Genomic DNA, 21,163 nt, shown 5'->3' with positions numbered 1-21,163 from the left:
CAGTACATCATTAGTTTTTGATGTAGCATTCCATGATTCATTGTTTGTGTATGACACCCAGTGCTCCATGTAATACGTGTCCTCCTTAATACCCATCACTGGGTTCACTCATTCCCCAACCCCCTCCCCTCTGAAACCCTCAGGTTGTTTCCTGTAGTCCATCGTCTCTCACAGTTCACACCCATGTTAAACCTGATTCTTTACCTTGGTGGCAACTCCATGCCTCCCCTTGCCAGGGTACAGATTTTGATGTTACCTTTGCATCGCCTTCTCCTGACAACCATATCTGAGCCATCAGTGGATCCTGCCATTCCCAGCTTCAAAATAGATCAGGATCCGACCTTCACTGCTACCAGCTCAGGCTAAACCATCATCACCTTTTGTCTGGGTGCTGTAAACAGCCCCCTAACTGGTCTTTCTGCTGCTGTTCTCTCTTCAGTTCATTCTCAACACAGCACTGGGGTGATCCTGTTAAAATCTAAATCATGTCATATTGCTTGTCCACTCGAATCCACTGATGGCTTTCTATCTCATGCAGAGAAGAAATGAAGTCCTTTCTGTGACCCACAACATGCTATTTTCCCAACTCCACTACCCACACATTTTCTCTGACTATCTTAAACTCATGCCCCTCCCTCCTATAGGTGTTACTCAAGCAATAGACAGGATCCCACTTTCAGAAAGCTGGATTCGGTACTCCCTCTACAGGGAATGTTCCATCCAGATCTCCTCCTTCTGGTTAGCTCCTCCCCTTTCTTCTGCTCTTTATTCAAATACCTCCTTCCTCCCCGGCCTCTATAATTTAAAATTTCATGCCACTACCACCAACCCAGACAAATTTTACCTCTTTTTTTTTTTTAAAGATTTTATTTATTTATTTGACAGAGATTATAAGTAGGCAGAGAGGCAGGCAGAGAGAGAAGGGGAAGCAGGCTCCCTGCTGAGCAGAGAGCCCGATGTGGGGCTCGATCCCAGGACTCTGAGATCATGACCTGAGCTGAAGGCAGAGGCTTTAACCCACTGAGCCACCCAGGCGCCCACATTTTACCTCTTTACTCTGCTTTATTTTTCTTCCTTTGCACTTAGGAGCTCTAATATTCCATACAAGTACCTATTTATCACATGTATTCTGTCTCCTTTGGTAGAATATAAGCTGTATAGATTTGTGCTCTTTTGTTCACTAGTATAACCCCTAGACCCTAGCACAGTGCCTGGCACACAGTACTCCTGAATGAAGCAATGACTGAATGGGTGACGTGTTGTTTTTTTCACATCTTTGTTCATTTATTTTAATGAATAAGAAAATCCTTGAATTAGCGTGTCAAGTTTTGTGTGCAAATGTGGCTTCCAAAATATATCTTACATGTGTTAAACACTGTTCTTGCTTATACTGTAAACTGTCTCAAAAACAGTTTTTACATAATTTGCAAAGTACACATTTTATCTTGGCTCCTATACAAATCAACACATATTCTTAATTAGTGAGATAATTGGAGCTTTTACTAAAGTGATAAGTTACCTCAACGCAAATTAACTAATGAGCTTCATTCATTGAGCAGAGTGGTATCTTGGGAGGTATGCTGATAAAAAAACGTAGATACCTGACTGCTTTGTTAAACACTGGACAGGAAAGGCATGGTGCTAAACTAGGCTCTTACTCAGTGCCAGATCCGAGCCTTTATCACACATGACAAAGCTATTGTAATATTCTTCTAAGTGGTCTCCTGGTCATCATCTCTTCCTTCCTATGTACACAGCGTACCTGTTTCCAGATCAATATTACTAATGCAGACCTCTGCTTATATCATTTCTCTGCTCAGAAATCTTCACGACTCCCCTTTTCCTATTAAATAAAATCCAATCTCATAAAATGGACATGCAAAGCCTCTATAGTCTTGTTGTGATCTGCTTTTCCTATATTATTTTCTCCTATTTTTCTACCCCACTCTCCAATTGGATTTTTGTGCTTTCTACCCCTTGTTATATTTTCCACCTCCTTACCTTTCCTTCCATAACATTCTTGAAGCTGGAAGGTTTATTTAGAATTCATTTCTAGGCTAGAGCAGTAGTGTGATCAACACAGAGTGCAGTGATATTATTGGTCCCTGTGACCCAGGCTCTAAATTTCTATTAAAAGACTCTAAGATCGCTTTTCTCCTTTTTTATGCCCACATTGCTGTATGGGCTTACACTGAGCGGATACTCAACTAAATACTCCAGGACTTATTTATGTGACCTTCCATCAAGCTGAGTTTCACACATCTTTAGTGTGGTTTGTGGATGGAATGCAACCTTGTGCATTTGGTGCCTTAAAATCAGTACTTTACTTTTTTTTTTTTTTTTTAAAGATTTTATTTATTTCTTTGATAGAAGACACAGTGAAAAAGGGAACGCAAGCAGGGGGAGTGGGAGAGGGAGAAGCAGGCTTCCCGCTGAGCAGGGAGCCCGATGCGGGGCTCTATCCCAGGACCCTGAGATCATGACCTGAGCCCAAGGCAGATGCTTAATGACTGAGGCACCCAGGTGCCCTAAAGTCACTACTTTTCTTTTCGAAGACTATGTATTTCCTGATAATGCCGTTGTTTCTCCACTTACATGGCTATTACCTTAGCTCTTGCATGAAAGTGTGCTCAGCTCCTTCCTCCTTCCATACCATTTTCTATATAGCTAATTTGGGGGGAGGGGCTTTTTAAAATAAAATCTGATGGTCATGTCCTTCCCCCAATTGAATCCCCTCAATGGCTCCCCTTTACCTTCATCATAATCTCAGACCTTTTGAAATTCATTTCCCACCTTTATCTGCAGCCTCATTTCTCACCACATGTCATCCTGCACTCCATCTCCAGCTTTTGCATACACATCTCCCTGGGTGATGGTATCAGTCCCCAGCTTCTCTCCCTGGCTCTTCTTTTATACACACTCAACTCTGGCACCTTCTCCTCTAAGAGGCTTCCCTGTCATGTCTGCAGTAGAATGTGCAGGAGTCCTTGGCCTCTGTCCCAATGGCACCCATATTTACCTCTGTCATGACCCTGGAATTGTGTCTTTGCTTTTCTTTCTCCGCATTGGAAGACTTTCATATGCTTGAGAACAATGAGTGTGTCTTTCATCTCTGTTACTCTAATGTTAAGAACAGTATTTGCATCAGTTTGTCCTGTCAATAAATTTATTCCTGATCTTTTGTTTTCTTGTTCATCCAAGAAGAATCCAGGCATAATAAAAAGGAACATGGTAGAAACTGATTAGAGCAAAAGTGAGATTTCAGTCACTTAATCAGTGGGCATTTAAACTTTGCTTATGCATCATCATCACATTGCAAAGAATACGTAGTGAAGGGGACAATAACTGAAAGCTGTCAATAGGTTATTTTAATTTACCTTCTCTGTAAAACTGAAAATAAAACAGACTGAAATCATCTGTCATAAATGAGGATTCTCCGAGACCCAGTTTCTTGGTGCCAATTGCGTAATGAAACAAGCACTGGGCTTTCTGGTCTGGGAACACTGAAGACATTTAGATCCTGATAGATTTGCATTTCTGTGACAAATGGATGCTTCAGAGACAACCGAGCATTGTCCTTCAGTCACCATCTTAGATGTTACTGACCATCAATGATGAGGAACAAGTTTTACTGGAATGAAGGAGTTAATGTAATTTCTGAAAGATATCTGAGATGATTAAAGAGGTAATCCTTCAAGGGTCCATCCAGCTAGAAATCTATAATAATTAAGTCCCAAATATTCTTAAAATACTGAAGGCCTTCTCTTTCTACAACTCCAGCTTAACTTTACTGTTCACCAAATTGACCAAATGAAATTAACCTATTTACTACAAACCTTTTTGTTCCTTAGGCTATATCAGTGTGTGTGTGTGTGTGTGTGTGTGTGTGTATGTGTGTATGTGAGAGAGAGAGAGAGAGAGAACACATGTAATAGTAGATTGCTCTTTAGAAACACAATTGTAGTCACCCTTCCTTTATAGTACCTAAGTAATTATCAACTGATTAATTTGTATATTTTAATGATTTGGTTCCCTACTTCTCTAAAGAAGCATAAAACTATTTTAAAGTCTAAGATAACTGAGACTTCATTACTTGTTGCAAAATAGAATTCATTTTAAGCAGTAGAGAGTACCACTGGGGAGTGCTAACATGAATAATTACCATTACATGCAATCTACCAAAATGAGCAGTTTCATTGCGTTTAGTGATAGGATCGTCTTCAGATGTGATTTACATTTATATCTCTAATGAAAATTAGTACATTCTTCACACATTTTGATTTTTCTATGTCCCTTCTGTGGCAGCATAACCTCTTACTACTTGTATTTGCCTTTGTAAATTACTGAGTAATGTTGGTGGCAGGCAATGGGTGAACGTGTTTTGCTGAGAGTCTAGACTTGTATCACCTGATTGCTCAAAAAAACTTCTGTTACATTCCACATTTCATTGTAACTCCTTGTGATTTAAAATGTCTTGAGTACCCTCTATGAGTTTCTCATAATGCAATACTTTGTGTTTCCAACTAGAGAAGTTCTGTTAGAGATTAGGGAAAAGTGGCTGACTTGGGGACAGCCTTGATTGAAAAAACTTGAATGACACTTAATAATAGGTACCATATGTGAAACATCTGTACCAGGTCAAAAGGTAGGGTGTATACTGCACATGCAGTATTTCCGGCCCTTGTAATGGAGGCATATTATCTTTCCCATTTTGCTAAAAACAAAACCAAGGACAATGCTAGCAGGTAGTTGAGCCAAAATCCAAACAGAGGTGTATCTGATGTCAAAATCTAGGCTTTCCTTTGGACAGAGGCCATAATTAAGAGTAAGAAAGTACCACAAGTTTATTACTTCGTATTGCCTTATCTTCCCAGACACTGACCAGGCATTTTCCTTCCTTGCCCATATCAGAACATATATTTGACAATGCCCGGTTCTTTGGGTTAGGAATCAGTACATCATTCAGTTGGTAATTTTCCTTTCTTTGACTTGGGCAGAGAAGCTGTTTCCAGAACCAGAGCCAATTGTTTTTCTCTAATGACTTAGAGGGAGGGTACCCTGAGGCTATCCTGAGATCTGCAAGTCTATTTCTCATCTTTTCCTTTGTTGCATGGATGATATCCAACAGTCTGCTTTGACTGGCCTTATGGGGACAGATGTGTTGATTGTTTCCACTGTGAAAAAGAGAAACATTGAAAGTAAGATTAGGCTCTTTTCTGGAATTATGAATGCAATTTTTAAGCATTTATAAAAGGATAGGCCTACGTACTAAAAGTCATTCCTTACACCAAAACCAATATTTATTGAGCTAATTTCATTGCAATTGAATAGCGTGAACAGTAGAAATGAAACACTAAAGATGTGGAGAACCTCCATAGCTTGCAAAGTTGTGAGAATGTATAATTAACGGTTTACAACAGGAAACAATTAGCACATCCCTTAACTAGGAATGAAGAGATTTGGAGTAAGACCATGAGTCACACACCTAGCCCAGATGTTAGAACCTAAGGGTGTGATCTCATTTGCTTAATGAAGTAATAAGACTCTTCGAAAAAGTCCAGATTATTAATTCCTGAGGAATTTATAGGAATATAAGATATAGGAATTTATATACGCCTTTAAAAAAATTAGACTTTATTCTTATTAAGGCAAAGAAGCAAAGATGATCACTCCTCCCTATCGTTGGCCTCACCTCTTTTCCTTACTTTTTGCCTTTGCTCCTCTTTGCCAGGTTTCTAGCCAACACCACTTTCAGAGGCCTCAGTGGTTCCATCAAGGTAAAAGGTTCCACAATCATCAGCTCAGAAAACAACTTTTTCATCTGGAATCTGCAACATGACCCTATGGGAAAGCCAATGTGGACACGTTTGGGCAGATGGCAAGGGGGCAAGATTGTCATGGACTATGGAATATGGCCAGAGCAGGCCCAGAGGCACAAAACCCACTTCCAATATCCAAGTAAACTACATTTGAGAGTGGTTACCCTGATTGAACATCCATTTGTCTTCACGCGGGAGGTAGATGATGAAGGCTTGTGCCCTGCTGGCCAACTCTGTCTAAACCCCATGACTAATGACTCCTCTGTCTTGGACAGCCTTTTTAACAGCCTCCATAGCAGTAATGATACAGTGCCCATCAAATTCAAGAAGTGCTGCTATGGATATTGCATTGATCTGCTGGAAAAGCTAGCAGAAGACATGAACTTTGACTTTGACCTCTATATTGTTGGGGATGGCAAGTACGGAGCCTGGAAAAATGGGCATTGGACTGGGCTGGTGGGTGATCTCCTGAGTGGGTCAGCCCACCTGGCAGTCACTTCCTTCAGCATCAATACTGCTCGAAGCCAAGTGATAGATTTCACCAGTCCTTTCTTTTCCACCAGCTTGGGCATCTTAGTGAGGACCCGAGACACAGCAGCTCCCATTGGAGCCTTCATGTGGCCACTCCACTGGACAATGTGGCTGGGGATTTTTGTGGCTCTGCACATCACTGCCATCTTCCTCACTCTGTATGAATGGAAGAGCCCCTTTGGTATGACTCCCAAGGGGCGGAATAGAAGTAAAGTCTTCTCCTTCTCTTCAGCCTTGAATGTCTGTTATGCCCTGTTGTTTGGTAGAACAGCAGCCATCAAACCCCCCAAATGCTGGACTGGCAGGTTTCTAATGAACCTTTGGGCCATTTTCTGTATGTTTTGCCTTTCTACATACACGGCGAACTTGGCTGCTGTCATGGTTGGTGAGAAGATCTATGAAGAGCTCTCTGGAATACATGATCCTAAGGTAATGTTTCTTTTTTACTCTAGCTTTCTTTATAGTTCATTATAACTCCATATATTGTGTCTTATGCTGTAGTATGTTGATGTTCTTTCATCTAATGCAATATTCTCTCAGCCATCTCTAGAGACCAAGAGCTAAATTAAATACTTTATTGTTTTATTGAATGAAACAAAGAGTATGAGGGGCTTTTGGGGAGTGTTTGTTCTAGAACATCTTTCTGCTGGGAACACTATTGGTGAGTTTTTCTTGTTATTTGTGTGTCTGACAGAATGACCATCAAAGAATAGACTTACAAAGTATTTTCACCCACAGCAGACTTCAAAAACTGACTAATTACTTCTCCTGGGAATTAATGGAAATACATAGTAGGATCCATATTTAAATTGTAAAGAATCTTTTTTTTTTGCCATTAAAAAATAGTAAAATGGAAAGAACTAACATTTTATCGTAAACACCCAAAGTGAGATGCTAGAGAGCTCAATGGGTATAGAACAAGGAGTACTGAACAAATTGAGATGGCAGGATTACCTAAAAAACAGGGTGTCTTTATACAGTAAGGAAATCCATAAAGCTGGCCAACTTGGCTGAGGGTATGGTGCCAACAGTCACATTACAATGTCCAAGGACATTCAAAAAAAGGATACCTATTCTAGGCTGCCTTTGATATCTTGGACTTCTGACCCTAAGGAGAAAAGGGAGGAGTTGGATGGAGTTCAGGTATACAGACAGGTAAAGCAGTGGTGATCCTCAAGTAAGGAGAGCCATGTCTGTGTTCTGTCTGGATTAAAACAGGACCCCTTTCTGTGACTAGGGGCATGGAGAACCTATTCCAACCTACTGGGAGTAGTGAGGAGGTGGTGGTTGAGGCTCAAGAAAATTGGAATAAGGCCCAAGGGAGTACTACAGTCCTGATGGGGAACAGAATTCAGATCCAGAGCAGAAGTATGTTCGAAGGCATACGACCCACCTAGGAGAGATTAGAGTAAGTCGCAATTGAGTGGGCATACCTGGGACATGCTGTGTTTAAAGCAACTTGAGCTCAGCTGAGCATTTCAAATTGGGAAACACTCATCATGCCTTTTCAAATACCCCTTTCCACACCAAGTCTCAAGGTATTAAAACTTTACTATAAATTCGAATTAAACATTTAAAATCAGTTTCATAGAGTATCAACATATAGGATGTTTGCAACTATCTTTATCAAATAATGTAGTGGCCCAGAGGGCAGGCAGCAGCCTTAGACATCTCATAAATGGTTTGGATTAAGATATAAGGTCTGTTCTGCAAACAAATGAACAAGAGCAACTTGACCCAAAACTGAAAACCTCCTAGGAAGTGACACGAACCTCATGAAAAGGTTCAACAAACAGTGGCTTACTGATTAGGCAAGGATTGCATTGCCTTATAATGAACACTCAGGGCTTCAGGTTATGAGCTGGAATCCAGTGAACAGCAATAAGTCTGTAGCATAAATAGATGTGTCACCCTAAAGAGAGATTTTCATGATGCTTCTGCATTCATGCTTTACAGTGGGATTAGCAACTGCTGTTTATTCTTTGCCCTAGTCAGCCTGTAGACCTCCCAAAGTTTCACTGTCTTGTTAGAGGCTTACCCAGATTTTTTACATAAATCTTGCTAATGTGATGCTTAAATTAGAAACTGGGAGCGGAAACCATTCAATCCAGTGTAGTACAAAAGACAATCTAATATATGCCTATTGTGAAGATTCCGGACCATTATCTCATGTAAAAAGGTGAACGCAATACTGACTAGAGAGGTTCATTAATCAAAACCGAAGATTATCAGAATTAAGTCATGGATGCTATGTGTGGGAAACCTGTAGCAATGATTATTTTAGGGGATTAAATGGAAAATCATAAAGATAAACTGTACACAGCAGTAAAACAGTCTCTTTAAACAAAAAGAGACATTCAGTCCCTGACTCCACCGGAATAAAAGGTGAAGTTTTGGGGTGCATGGGTGGCTCAGTGGGTTAAGCATCTGCCTTCGGCTCAGATCATGATTCCAGGGTCCTGGGATCGAACCCCACGGTGGACTCTGCTCGGTGAGGAGCCTGCTTCTCCCTCTCCTTCTGTCTGCCTTCCTGCCTACTTGTGCATGCTCTCTCTCTCTGTCAAATAAATAAATAAATAAAATCTTTAAAATAAATAAATGAATAAAAGATGAAGTTTTTATAAATTTACTCCCACCCACAAGACAAAATGAGCAGAACTAGACAAAGTCAACTTTGTGTTATAGCTGGTAAGTTCTTAATGAAGTGGGACAATTATCTAAAATATTTCCAGTTTGGGGCAGCTGGGTGGCTTAGTCAGTTAAGTGTCTAACTTCAGCTTAGGTCATGATCAGGTCCTGCATCATGCTCCCTGCTCATCAGGGAGCCTGCTTCTCCCTCGCCCTCTGCCACTCCCTCTGCTTGTGCTCTCTCGCATGCTCATTCTCTCTCATAAATAAATAAAATCTTTTAAAAAATTTTAAAAATAAAGTACTTTCAATTTGAGATAATAAACTAAGTTCCACTAAATTTCGCCCCCAAAATGTGTATTTCTCCCCCATGTTATTTCTGTGGTAAAGTCTTTCACTTACAGGTTTTTGTCCTATAAAGATACCCAGATCATTTAACTAAGCAGTTCTTGACATCTGGACTTCGGGAGAATACTGTTGGTGACAAAATTGTTCCATTTTCATCCAGATATGTGGTATTATGCAAATGACAGTGTCTTCACCCTCCCACAGAGAGATATGATTAAAATAATTTTCATACCCTTTCAGTCCCTCAGCGTTCATCCTTCAGTGGGTTAAGCATCTGCCTTAACCTATTGCAGGTACTCACATGAGTGTTTTTTGGTCCTACCTTTTAGGGGACTGTATCTTTTTTCTTACACTGAATGATGTAGAGAAATTCAGAAGTAAATAAGTCCAGGAGAGGAGAAAACAACTTAGAAAGTTGTAAACATGGTGAAGTTCAGAAACAGGAAATAGTGTCAAAGTTCAAGGAACGAGTGGTTACCTTCTACTTAGTACATCAAGGGAAGGCTTAATTAACAAGATAAAAATGTGTGCTTATTCTTGAAGAACACTTGGAAACTGGACATGTGTGTCAAGGGAGAAATGGTCATTCCAAGCAAAGCAACAGAATGAACTGCTTTGAGGTGGAAAGTATAAGGCATAGTCAGGATAGCTTGAGGAGTTCAATTTAGCCATGGCATATGTTCCATGAAAGGAAGGAGGTGGAATCCATGTCTAAAAATTAAGTTCAGTTGAGATAACAGAAGATCTTAGACATCAGGGTGAGACTCATGAACTTCATCTGACAGTAGAATTCCACTGACAATTCTTGAACAATGGAATAGCAGATTGGAAGAGTATCCATTTAGGATGGTTGCTGAAGTAGCATGTAAACCAGATTAGAAGAGAAGGACAATGAACAGAAGTTGTATATATATAATCACTGATAGAAAGAAGACAAATGCAAGAAATCAAGTGGTGATCAAGTCCATTGGACTTGGCGATTAACTGAGTGTGAGAGGCAACAAAGAGTCACCTTCACAGTTACAGGGCTCGGTGTCTGAGATGCTAGTACCATTCAGGGAAGCAGAGACAGCACTTTATGGACTAGAAAATATAGTGATCAGTTCAGTTTTGCACATGGCATTTTAAAATCTGTTTTGGACATCCGGGGGAGATCCAGCAGGCATTTGGAAATGAGGGTTCAGGAATGGGAGTGAAGCTGGTGGGAATTCTGGCCAGAGAGGTGATCCTGTGTATTAAAGCTTTTGGAGAGTATGAGATCCCCAAGGGAGAAGGTGGTAGGGAGAAAAATTGATGTTTGAAAGAAAGCAGCAGGCATGAGGAAGTCTCATGGTGTTGGAGAACAGGATCTGTGGAGAGACAAGATAGAGAATAAGGAGATAAAGATGCCCTATAACAAAGTCACACAGACCCTTGAGTGTCCGTCTCTCTCTAGCTTGGAGTTTTACTTTTTGAGGTGAAGATTGTTATTAGCCTATCTGCCATGCCTAGCTTCTTGCCAGTGGTTATCAGAGGACAAAGGCCAATCAGGGCCCAGTCCAAATTGAGAATTGTTAGTGTGCAAGTGTGCCTGTGTGTTTGTGTTTTTGTGTGTTTGTGTTTTTTGTCTGATGAAGCTGGGTTTATGTGGTTTGCTTTTTCCTCGTTTTTTCCAAACTCCATTCAAATTCACTTGATGGTATTTTTGTTCAAATAAATGAAAACACATCATTTATGTAGAAGTCATGGATCTCTGTAGTTTTCTTGGGACATTTGTTTGTCTGCCGTAAGGTGAAAGATCCCCTCAATCTGAAGAAAGGTGACATGATGGCATATTGGTCACGCTCTGAGGATTCTTCCACCCCCGACTCACTATCTGATTTGTTTTCCTCTCCTTTCATGCTCCTCACTTGCTAGATATTAGGACAGCCCCCAGGATACCATGCAGCCATTCTCAACCCAGTTCCAGTCCTCACAGCTCAGTTAATTCACCTCAGGCAAATTTCCCTGTGCCTCCACACTAATGTTCTTGAACACCTGCCTTCTCTAACTCTTCTTTAGTTACCTCCGATAATCTCCCTGTGCCTCCCTGTTACGTTTGTCTGCCTGAAAACTTTGAGAATCACACCTCTCTGACTTTTCTAGAAGCACCTTATGAATAAACAGTCTCCTAGGAATAGATGTCTTCAGCTCTTAGAGACCATCTAAGCCCCCAGATCTGAGAAAGGGACTCCCCAAAGTTCCTCTCCTCTTTCCTTAAAACTACTCTTCTGCTGCATATAACATTTTTAATTATAATCATAGTGGGGTCTTTTGGAAATGGTTTCTATTTCTAGCCCAAAATTTGGGCTGTAGCTTTTTTTTTTTTTTTTTAATATGAGTCTTAGAATCCAAACACCACCTATAAAATATTCCTACAGGAAAATGTGTTTGGATGAAAACCTATTGACTTAAAAATTGAGATTTGTGATCTGTATTTTATACACAACCCATCAGTAAATTGAGTCCTGGCCACATAAGTATTTGTAACCATGATATTAGATAGAGTGAATGTAATAGCACCATATTTCTTCTCAGTCATGGCTATACATTTATCACAATTAATAAAACTGTTAAGAGCATGAGTATTTTATCACCATTTCAGAGTTGAGATTCACTGGCTTCTACCAACTACTTTGAATCAAATAAAATTAGAAGCAGAATGCTGTGCAGGGCAGACCAGTCTATGATTCACTACATGTTGCAGGAGCCAAGGCAGGTTGGAATACTTCTTTCTTTTACTGACGGGGATCAGAGGGAAGAAATCATCTTGTTGCTGGCTGCTCCCATAGCTAATCCCAAGAAAGAGAGACTGGAGGGCTGTGCAGATGAAATTCAAGAGGATGGTTCTATCCTCACTTAACTATTTTTGCCAGAATAATTCATTTTACACTAACAGTAATGTATGTAGCTTCTCCCAGCCTCCCACCGACTCTTCTAGGAAGGAAGCTCCATGCTTCAAAGCGGGTGGGCTTTTGAAGCATGAGACCGTGAAAACACGAATTTATGAGTGATATATTTAATAGAGCTTATGTGGGTATTTGTCTGACATACAACTAGCACTATTCATTATAGGCAATGCAGAAAATAGAGTAAGGTAGACAGATGGAAGCAAGCACCCATTGCCTCATCATCCAAAGCCATTTCCTCTTAGCATTTTGGGATGATTGACAGGTGAATAGAAACTGCAGTATTATTTTGTCCAGCGAAGTCTTTATCTGGGTGTGTGTAAACCTGGGCATTTTTAGAACCTCCCAGTCACTGACATTTGATCTGCAGACGTAGAAGACGAGATGAGAAAATCCCTTCATAAAGCACAAAGTACACCAAGAAATAAAGCCCCACCTCCTGGCACAGAGCTGAACTGGCCCAGCGGATAGGATACATGAGCATTCAAAATGAGCTATTTGCTGATTTTAATGGACCTTCTAGTTCTTTTCCAGCTTCTCACCTAAGATGCCCCCTTTAGCATTTTGTGTCTAATTTAAAAAAAAAAAAAAAAGTCAGCTCCTTAGAGCAAATATGAGGCTAGTGTCATTTTTGTACAGGCAAATAATGGTGCTGCTTTAGAAAAACAATCCTGGTGAACATTCAAGTAAATATTAAAATTTGAATAGACCTGCTGTGGAGGCAAGAGCAAACTTTAACCAGAAATCTTAAAGGAAAGGACACTCTTGTAGCCCTAGTAGGAAATGATAAGCATTTCCCAAAATAATAAAACCCACCTTTACTGATCATCATATAACAGCATGTGGCTGCCCAATAAAACATATGAATTCATGCAGTAAAGGCTGGCCTTGAACAAGGGAGGGGTGCCAGAACTCCAAGGCAGACAGGACTGAACATGGAGGGGAAAGAAAGTGGAGGCTGTACCATACCATTCACTCTTTCTTTCTTTACATCCAGTAACAGTAGCTTCTGTTCCAGGCACATGCTCAGTGGATGAGAACTTAGCAGTGAGAAAACAGACACTGCCCTTGTAACAATGGAGTTTCGTTGGGAAGAAAGACACTCATCAAGGGAGCACATAAATCAGCTAATGATGTAAAACTCTGCTAAGTTCCTGTAGAAAAAAATATACCAGAATCTGAGATCCTCACAGGAGACCTGATCTGTTGTAGAATTAGAGAAGGCCCCCATCCTGACTGAGATCTGAAGAATGGACATGAGCCAAAAGGAGTTGTGTGGGGTGGGGGGCGGGGTTGGAAAGAGAAGAGCATGTGTAGAAGCCCCGAGACCGAGACCATAGGGAGGGAACTGGGGTCAAGGCCACTCCATCATGAGCTACGAGAGACTGGAAAGCCAGAGAAAGGGGGACAAGAGTAGGACAAGTAATAAGGTAAAGGACAGACATTTTTGAGAGAAAATTTCTCAAAAGATGAAAAAAATCCAAGAACTGTAGTCTGAGAAGAGCCGCCCTTCCCATGGGCTCCGTGTACTTCCAGCTAGAAAACTTTTTCTTTTTTAAGGTTTTATTTTATTTTATTTTTTTATTTGACAGAGAGAGAAACAGAGAGATCACAAGTAAGCAGAGTGACAGGCAGGGGGAGAAGGAGAAGCAGGCTCTCCACTGAGCAGGGAGCCCAATGTGGGACTCAGTCCCAGGACCCCGGGATCGTAACCTAAGCCAAAGGCAGACGCGCCCACCGACTGCCAGCTAGAAAACGTAATAGGAGGCACATTCCATTCACTTGGTAGCAAAAACTCCAATGAAGTGTTCTCCATGAGAATTGCATTAAAACACTTTCTAAATGTACAAATCAAAATAGTTTGGTTAAAAAATTGAGTGTACTGTGGTTCTGTGTATCTTGCACATACTAAAAACTATTGAATTACATACTTTAAATGGGTGAACTGTCTGGTATGTGAATTACAGTTCAGTAAGACTTTTCATCAATTCTAAACAAATAAGCAAACTGCCATGTTACTGAATTGGAAGACTGAATTTTTAAAGATGGTAAATTTCCCTTTGGTTAGTTAACAGGTGTGAAGTAATTCCAATGAAAATACCAAAGGACTTTTTTATTGACTTGGGTGATTGTTACTGAATCTTCTTTTTTTTTTTTTTTTAAGATTTTATTTATTTATTTGACAGAAAGATCACAAGTAGGCAGAGAGGCAGGCAGAGAGTAAGAGGGAAGCAGGCTCCCCGCTGAGCAGAGAGCCCGATGTGGGGCTCGATCCCAGGACCCCAGGATCACGACCTGAGCCGAAGGCAGAGGCTTTAACCCACTGAGCCACCCAGGCGTCCCTGTTACTGAATCTTCTAAAAAATATATATACTAAATTTAATCTAAAAAAGAAGATTCAAGGGATTTGTTCTTCTAGATATTGAGATACTTAATATTAGTAATAATAACAGAAAATCTAATACTTATTGACTACTACCATATGCCAGGCACTGTTGTAAATGACTTTAATACATTACCTGCTCCCACTGAGTGGTCGTGGAAATTAAAATAACCCAAATAAAACAACTTACATTGTGTCTAGCAACTAGGGGGCACAAAATAAGAATAGTTAAAAGTCTTGTCAGATTTTAATACCAATATTAATTACATGTATCTTGAACGATTAGTTCTCTGTCTTTCTTTCTTGTCACTGTGAAGTGGGTGAAAGGGAAGATTCTCTTTCTGAGCTAACTTCTAGAGAGCTTGGAGGCGAATTTCTTGCCCACTAACAGCAGATTTCTTTTCATTGCAGTATGCATTTTAAAAAATATCATTCCTGGCTTCGTTTTGGGTTTTTTTCTGCTTCATCCTTTTTTAATGTATGCTGTCTTGTATTTTGTGTGACTTTAAGCTGCCACCTTAAATCTTTTCAGGAAGAGAACAAGGTATACAGTAAGTAATGTCAAAATCAGATAATAAATAAGGAATATTAACAGCAATTCAAAAAAGAAATAAAATTGGGCAACAGATGTAAAAAAGTTAAATCTTACTTGTAATCAAAGAAATGCCAATTTAAACAGCAATGAGATGATATTTTTACCTGTCGTGTTCAGAATCTTTTACTGGTAGTTCTCAGTCTTGGTTGAAGCAGCATACTCGGCTATTGGGAAGGTAGGTTGGTGCAATAGTTCATAAATCAATTTGGCCATTTCTATCAAGAGCTTTAAAAGGGTTTGTTTATGCCCTTTTACCCTTGACTACCATTTCTAGGAATCTCTCCAAAGGAAGTAACTTAATATATGGACAATCATTTATTATAAAGATCATTGCAGTGATACTCAAAATAACAAAAACTTGGGAAACATGTAAATGTCCAACAATAACACAGTTAATGCATTATAACATTCCTGTGTGCTATAACTATGTAACCAGTAGATACAATTTTGAAGAACTTTTAGAATATGAAAAAATTTTAATTAAATATCAAAAAATCAAAATACAAGTATAAGTGAAAAATTGGGATATAAAGCCATAGACAGTGTTTCCATTTTTGTAATATGCATACGTACAACTATAAAGAGAAGGGACGAGAAGGGAATAAAATACAATATTAACAGCACTGATACCTGAGCAGTGTGATTACAGGAAATATTATTTCCACTCCATATTTTCTGCACTGTTCATGGATTATTTATGTAATGAAGAAGGACATAATAAGCCAAGTAAGAATGAGAGCAACGTAGACACAAGAGGGTAGTCACATCAACAGTGTTTTCTCCACATGCACTGCTGCTGTCTGTAGGCTTTTGTGTCCAAGCGGCTTGAGTTTCTCAATGAGTAGCCCTTCTGTAGTAAACTGTTTACATTTTAAAGATGCTGAGGTTTCCACAAAGACTTTCAGAAGTAAATTTTCATTCCCACTCAGTTTATTCACAGGACTTAGCACAGTCTGATATTATCATATCATTCATTTGTTTACTTGTTAATTGTCCCACTATATCTTGCTCACCACTAGATCACAATGTTGGGTGAATATTCAGTAAATGTTCAATTAGTAAATAAATGAGCCATGCGTGGCTGGCTCAGTCGGTTAAGGTCTGCCTTTGGCTCAGGTCATGATTTCAGGGTCCTGGGATTGAGTTCCACTTCGGGCTCTCTACTCAGTGGGGAGTCTGCTTCTTCCTCTCCCTCTCTGCTCTCTCCCTCTGTTTTCTCTCTCACTCTCTCTCAGTTAAATAAGTAAAATATTTAAAAAATAAATAAATAAAATGAATGAATGAAAATGGCAGCATCATCGGAATAGGGCTATAGTTTTCTGTGGGGATTACTTTGAGATCAGTGCTTTTGATTCAAAAGCATCCTTGCAAAAGACTGTTTAAAACCATGCTCCTACTAGATGCTATGGAACAAATAGAAGGAAAACCACAGTAAGGGGCAATGTACTACTATATGATATAAAGGGCAAAATTCTAGTGTTGGCAGACCTAAGTGTGATGTATGCCCCAATTATAGTGAGTTTGGCAAGTTACTTGCCGTGGCGTCTATGACCTCATCTGAGAGGATAACAGGGGAAAATGGATGTGAAATATCTAGCTGAAGTTCTGATTCCATCTACCACTAAATTATAAACTCTATGAGCGTAGAGACCCGATCTATATAAAATAAAGCACCTATCCCTAGAAACTAAGTATATAGCAACCACTTGTTTAGATAACTGTTGGGTAAAAAATGGGCTTGTCATGAGTCCAAGCAGAGGTGATTAACATGCGTTCAGTAGAAGATAGGAACACCTTTCACTTGAAGTTGGAAAGTATACCCAGATGAGTTCCGAATTATGTCCAAAGAGTGACCTGGGGTATTGGAGCCACGAGTTTGGCACAATCAGAGGATCAGAGCAAAGAAAACCTAAGACTGTGATGTCCATAGTGGCGCCAAGGATCGAGTTGTAGGTTTCCATGACTGAGAGCATGAGACAGGTAATGCTGCCCAACCTGGGCAGTTCCGGGTCTGGCAGCCTATTGTGGAGCTGGGTTAGAAACATTTAGTGCTCCAGGAAAGATCAGACACACGGTACCTGGCACCTATTAGGATATGAAAAACTGGGCATTTCCCTTCCCTTCCTGACTGTTCTTCAATTTAAAAAACTTTGGAAAACCCAAAAGATTTTGCTAATTCACATTGATGAATGGAAAACTGAACAGATGAACATGTGATCTGTTTACTTCCTCACCTACTTCCAAAATATTTTTGAGATGGCATCTTTATAGAACTTTTTGAATAACTGCAGCTTTATGACTTTCAAATAGATATAGTAATTCATACTAACATCAGCAAAGTGTTTTCAATTAGACACCCTGCTGGGTTTGCATTAATGAATGTCTAAGATCACTTCCTTCATTTGAATAGAGAATGTGCCAAATTTTTGCAGACCTTTCTCTTAAATTAGGGGAAAATTGGCTTCTAACTTTGTTTACATTATTAACCTGCTTAGCAAGCACTGTCTTTATGCATACTTTTGTACCAATAAACATATCATAGGATATCTATAAATATTCAGATCTTATATAATATAAACATTAGTACACATGTCTATCAACTATGTGTTCATACACAGACATATTATTTTAAAAGTAAACACATCTTCATTAGACATATACACATTTGTAATTAGGGAGAGCTAAGTCACTCTAAGTCATTCTTGGACATAATGTGGAAATCTCATGGCTATACCTTCCAACGCAAGTGAGAGGGGCTCCCACCCTCTGCCTCTGTCCTGCTGGACACGTCTCGGCCACTTCTGCCTGATCTCACAAGCATTCACACCACACTCATATTTGATGCTATGGAATGAATACAAGGAAAGCCCCAGTAGGAGACAGTATAGGGTGATTCAAAGGACAAAGTCCTGGTGTTAGATAGATAAAAAGTTTGATGCAACTCAGGTTTGAGAGTTTGCTCTGTGGTGAACCTCATTTTCACATTCAATAAATCTCTCTGTGTGTCTAAAAAAGTTGCAGGCAATGTCTGACGGGGCTTCTTTTATGTCTAAAATACGTATTTTAGCTCCACAAAGCGTGTGAATTAATGAGTGTTGGAGTCTTGTGATTTAGTCTCAGCTTCACGTTTTGATCCTCAATCAGCTCAGAAGCTGGCATGACCTGACCACCCTGTGCCTCCATCCAGTGGCATGTCAGGAAGCTTAGCTGTGAGCTCAGCTCCTTTGTGGACTCGGTCTGGGAGATCAGCCAAGTTAGGGCTCACTTTTCCCTACTGCAACTGCATACAAGACTGCTCCAGCCAACTCCACAGTTACCTCTCTATAAAAAATATATATGTATCTACATAATATATTGTGTATATATTGTTTATATAATATACAATATATCGTGTATGTATTGTGTGTATTATATAGGTATATAGGTATAATGTATACATAATACATAATGTATATATCTGATGTTATTTATAGCTTAAATTCAGAAAGATATTTTGTCAGAACCATTAATATCTTTCAAACTCAAGAACTGCACTTACGGCATTTTATTAGGAAGCCGCTACCTAAAAAAATGCCAAATGACAGAAAATTCAAGCAGTGCCACCAAAACAAGACCTTAAGTATTTCCTTAAATTATATTTGAACTGGGATTTTTTTTTCTATGCATGATTTGAAGATATAAAATCGGTGGAGGTAACTCTATTGGCAAAAAAGAATATAAGTGAATGTAGGCATATAAGATATGTATCTCCTGTGATTTACATGTTTAAAATGATGATCAGTCCTGAGGATCATACATGTGAACCTTCCTATATATGTATGTCTTAGCTTTATAATAAGACCCCTTATATAGTGTCCGGGACAGGAACTGAGAACAACATCAATAAATAATAATGATAATAACATTTGTTAGATACCAACCATGTTCCAGGGATTGTGCTCACTGCCCTACATGGATTTTTCTCATTTAAATTTTACTGCATCCATATGGATGAGGAAATGGGGCTAAAAGAAGTTAGGCAACTTGTCCAAGGCCATATAACTAATACATGGTAGAGGCAGGATTCGTAACCAGCAAAATCTGACTTATTATTCTTACCCAGTGTTTCGTTGTCCTATGCAGTAAGAATGTTTTTCCCAACCTGATGTGTTTTTTAAAATATTTTGTTTATTTATTAGAGAAAGAGCAAAAGCCAGGGGTGGGGGAGGGCAGTGGGAGAAGAGAAGCAGACTCCCCACTGAGCAGGGAGCCTGAGCCGGGGGTCTGATGCCAGAACCCTGAGAGCATGACCTGAGCCAAAGTGAGACACCCGGAATGACTGAGCCACCCACACGCCCCCCAAACCTGATGTATTTTAAGTAGTCCTTTCCCCACCATTGGACTTAGCCTGGGAAAGCTGTTCACACACAAAGGTGACTCAGGGGCAGAGACTGCTGCGGAGGCTGTGGCATTTGAAATTGTGCACTGGGTTTGTATGGGATGAAGAAGTGAGAGACACACAGATCCCGGAAGGATTTTCTCCCACTCCACCCTCACCACCATCATCACTAACGCCCTACCCAGAGAAGTGTTGCCGCAGGAATATGCCCTTCTGGTCACTTCGTAAACTAAGGATGAGTTATTTATCCACAGTGTCTCCCCCTGAGCACCACCGTGGCGCCGCCGTCACAGCCTAGGAAATGGCCACTGCTGTGACATGGCAGCTTCTCTTGGCTGCAGTCAGGGGTTTCCAGAGGATGCTGTTGTGCTCAGGTGTGAGCCCTGGTGCTAATTAATCTCTGGGAAATCCCTCAAACTGCTACTCAACTCTACCTTCAGCACCACTATACTCACATCAGTTTTACTCAGAGAGAAGAGAGACTAAATCAGTCTCTGTTCTTCAAGATATTGTTTATACAGTTGAGAGTCTAGAAATAATCTCTAGTCCTTAAGAGGAGATTGGCTCAAGTAGGGGGCACATTCTTGCACTGAAATACAGTGTTCCTCTTAAAAAAATGAGCTATTTAGTCAAGTTTTTAAAAAGTAGATTATACAAAATAAGCATATAAAATAAAACAGTCTGTAAAAACATGCTGCGTTAGCGTTTTTAGTTTTACTGAATTGACACCATTGTGTAAGGGTTGCTCACCACTAGAATACAGTGATATCAGGGGCATCTCAGTTCTTTCTTCCTGGCACAGGTCCTGAAATTCTCCCAACAGCCATTTCTTTGTATTAGGAAATTTTCCTCCAGGTGGCTCCTATATAATACTGCATGTATTTCAAGATAAGACAAATGTTCCCTGAAAGAGGTGATACTTCTGTTAATATCCTATATTTTTATTAATCCTATAAATTTACTAATCTATTAAATTAATTTTTATTAATTATCTTATTAACTTAGACTAGATAATTCTACTTACATAGAGAGCAAGGAAAATATGTAACATTGGACTATTTGATGAATTTTAGGGAGAAGACACCAACTATCAAATCTGTTGAAATATTCAGAGGAGGAGGCAGCCAGCCTAGCTTGCTTCCAGGACTCACTTTCCCCTCACTCTTGACTTCTGAGAGCTGAGGCCACTTTGACCTCATGTCCAGACACAGGCCTCTTCCTTACCTTTCCCCCCACAGGCTCAGAAACCAATCCCATTCTCATTCAGGGAGAATTGAATATGCCCTGTCTAGATCCTTTGCCCTCCGAAGTGAGGTCCAAGGATGAGCATCTCCAGCGTCTTATTAGAAATGCAGATTCTCAGGCCCTGCTCCAGTCCTGCTGAACCAGAATCTGCATTTTTATGAGATCCCTGGATGTTTCATTTCTGTAATACAGTTGGGGAAGCAGCACTGTTGGTCAGTTCCCGCATGACCCAACATCTGGTCACTTTGCTGCTGACCCCACTCGTACCTTTCACCTCCAGTCAGGCACGTGTTCCAGGACTAAATCTTA

General features: G+C 40.0%; 1 protein-coding gene across 2 annotated transcripts in view; it reads left to right on the top strand.

The window, feature by feature from the left end:
• The window catches only part of GRIN3A (glutamate ionotropic receptor NMDA type subunit 3A), a 150,907-nt gene that overhangs the window by 56,404 nt on the left and 73,340 nt on the right, over positions 1–21,163 (top strand). For both annotated transcript variants that reach the window (XM_032860746.1, XM_032860747.1), the window contains exon 3: positions 5,732–6,779. In XM_032860746.1, coding sequence (XP_032716637.1) covers positions 5,732–6,779 — 1,048 coding nt within the window. The remainder of the gene's footprint in view (positions 1–5,731; positions 6,780–21,163) is intronic.

The sequence above is a fragment of the Lontra canadensis genome, unplaced genomic scaffold (assembly GCF_010015895.1).
Source record: "Lontra canadensis isolate GAN:19392208 unplaced genomic scaffold, GSC_riverotter_1.0 scaffold19, whole genome shotgun sequence".
Taxonomy (NCBI): domain Eukaryota; kingdom Metazoa; phylum Chordata; class Mammalia; order Carnivora; family Mustelidae; genus Lontra; species Lontra canadensis.
This window is presented reverse-complemented; position numbering and strand designations above follow the sequence as displayed.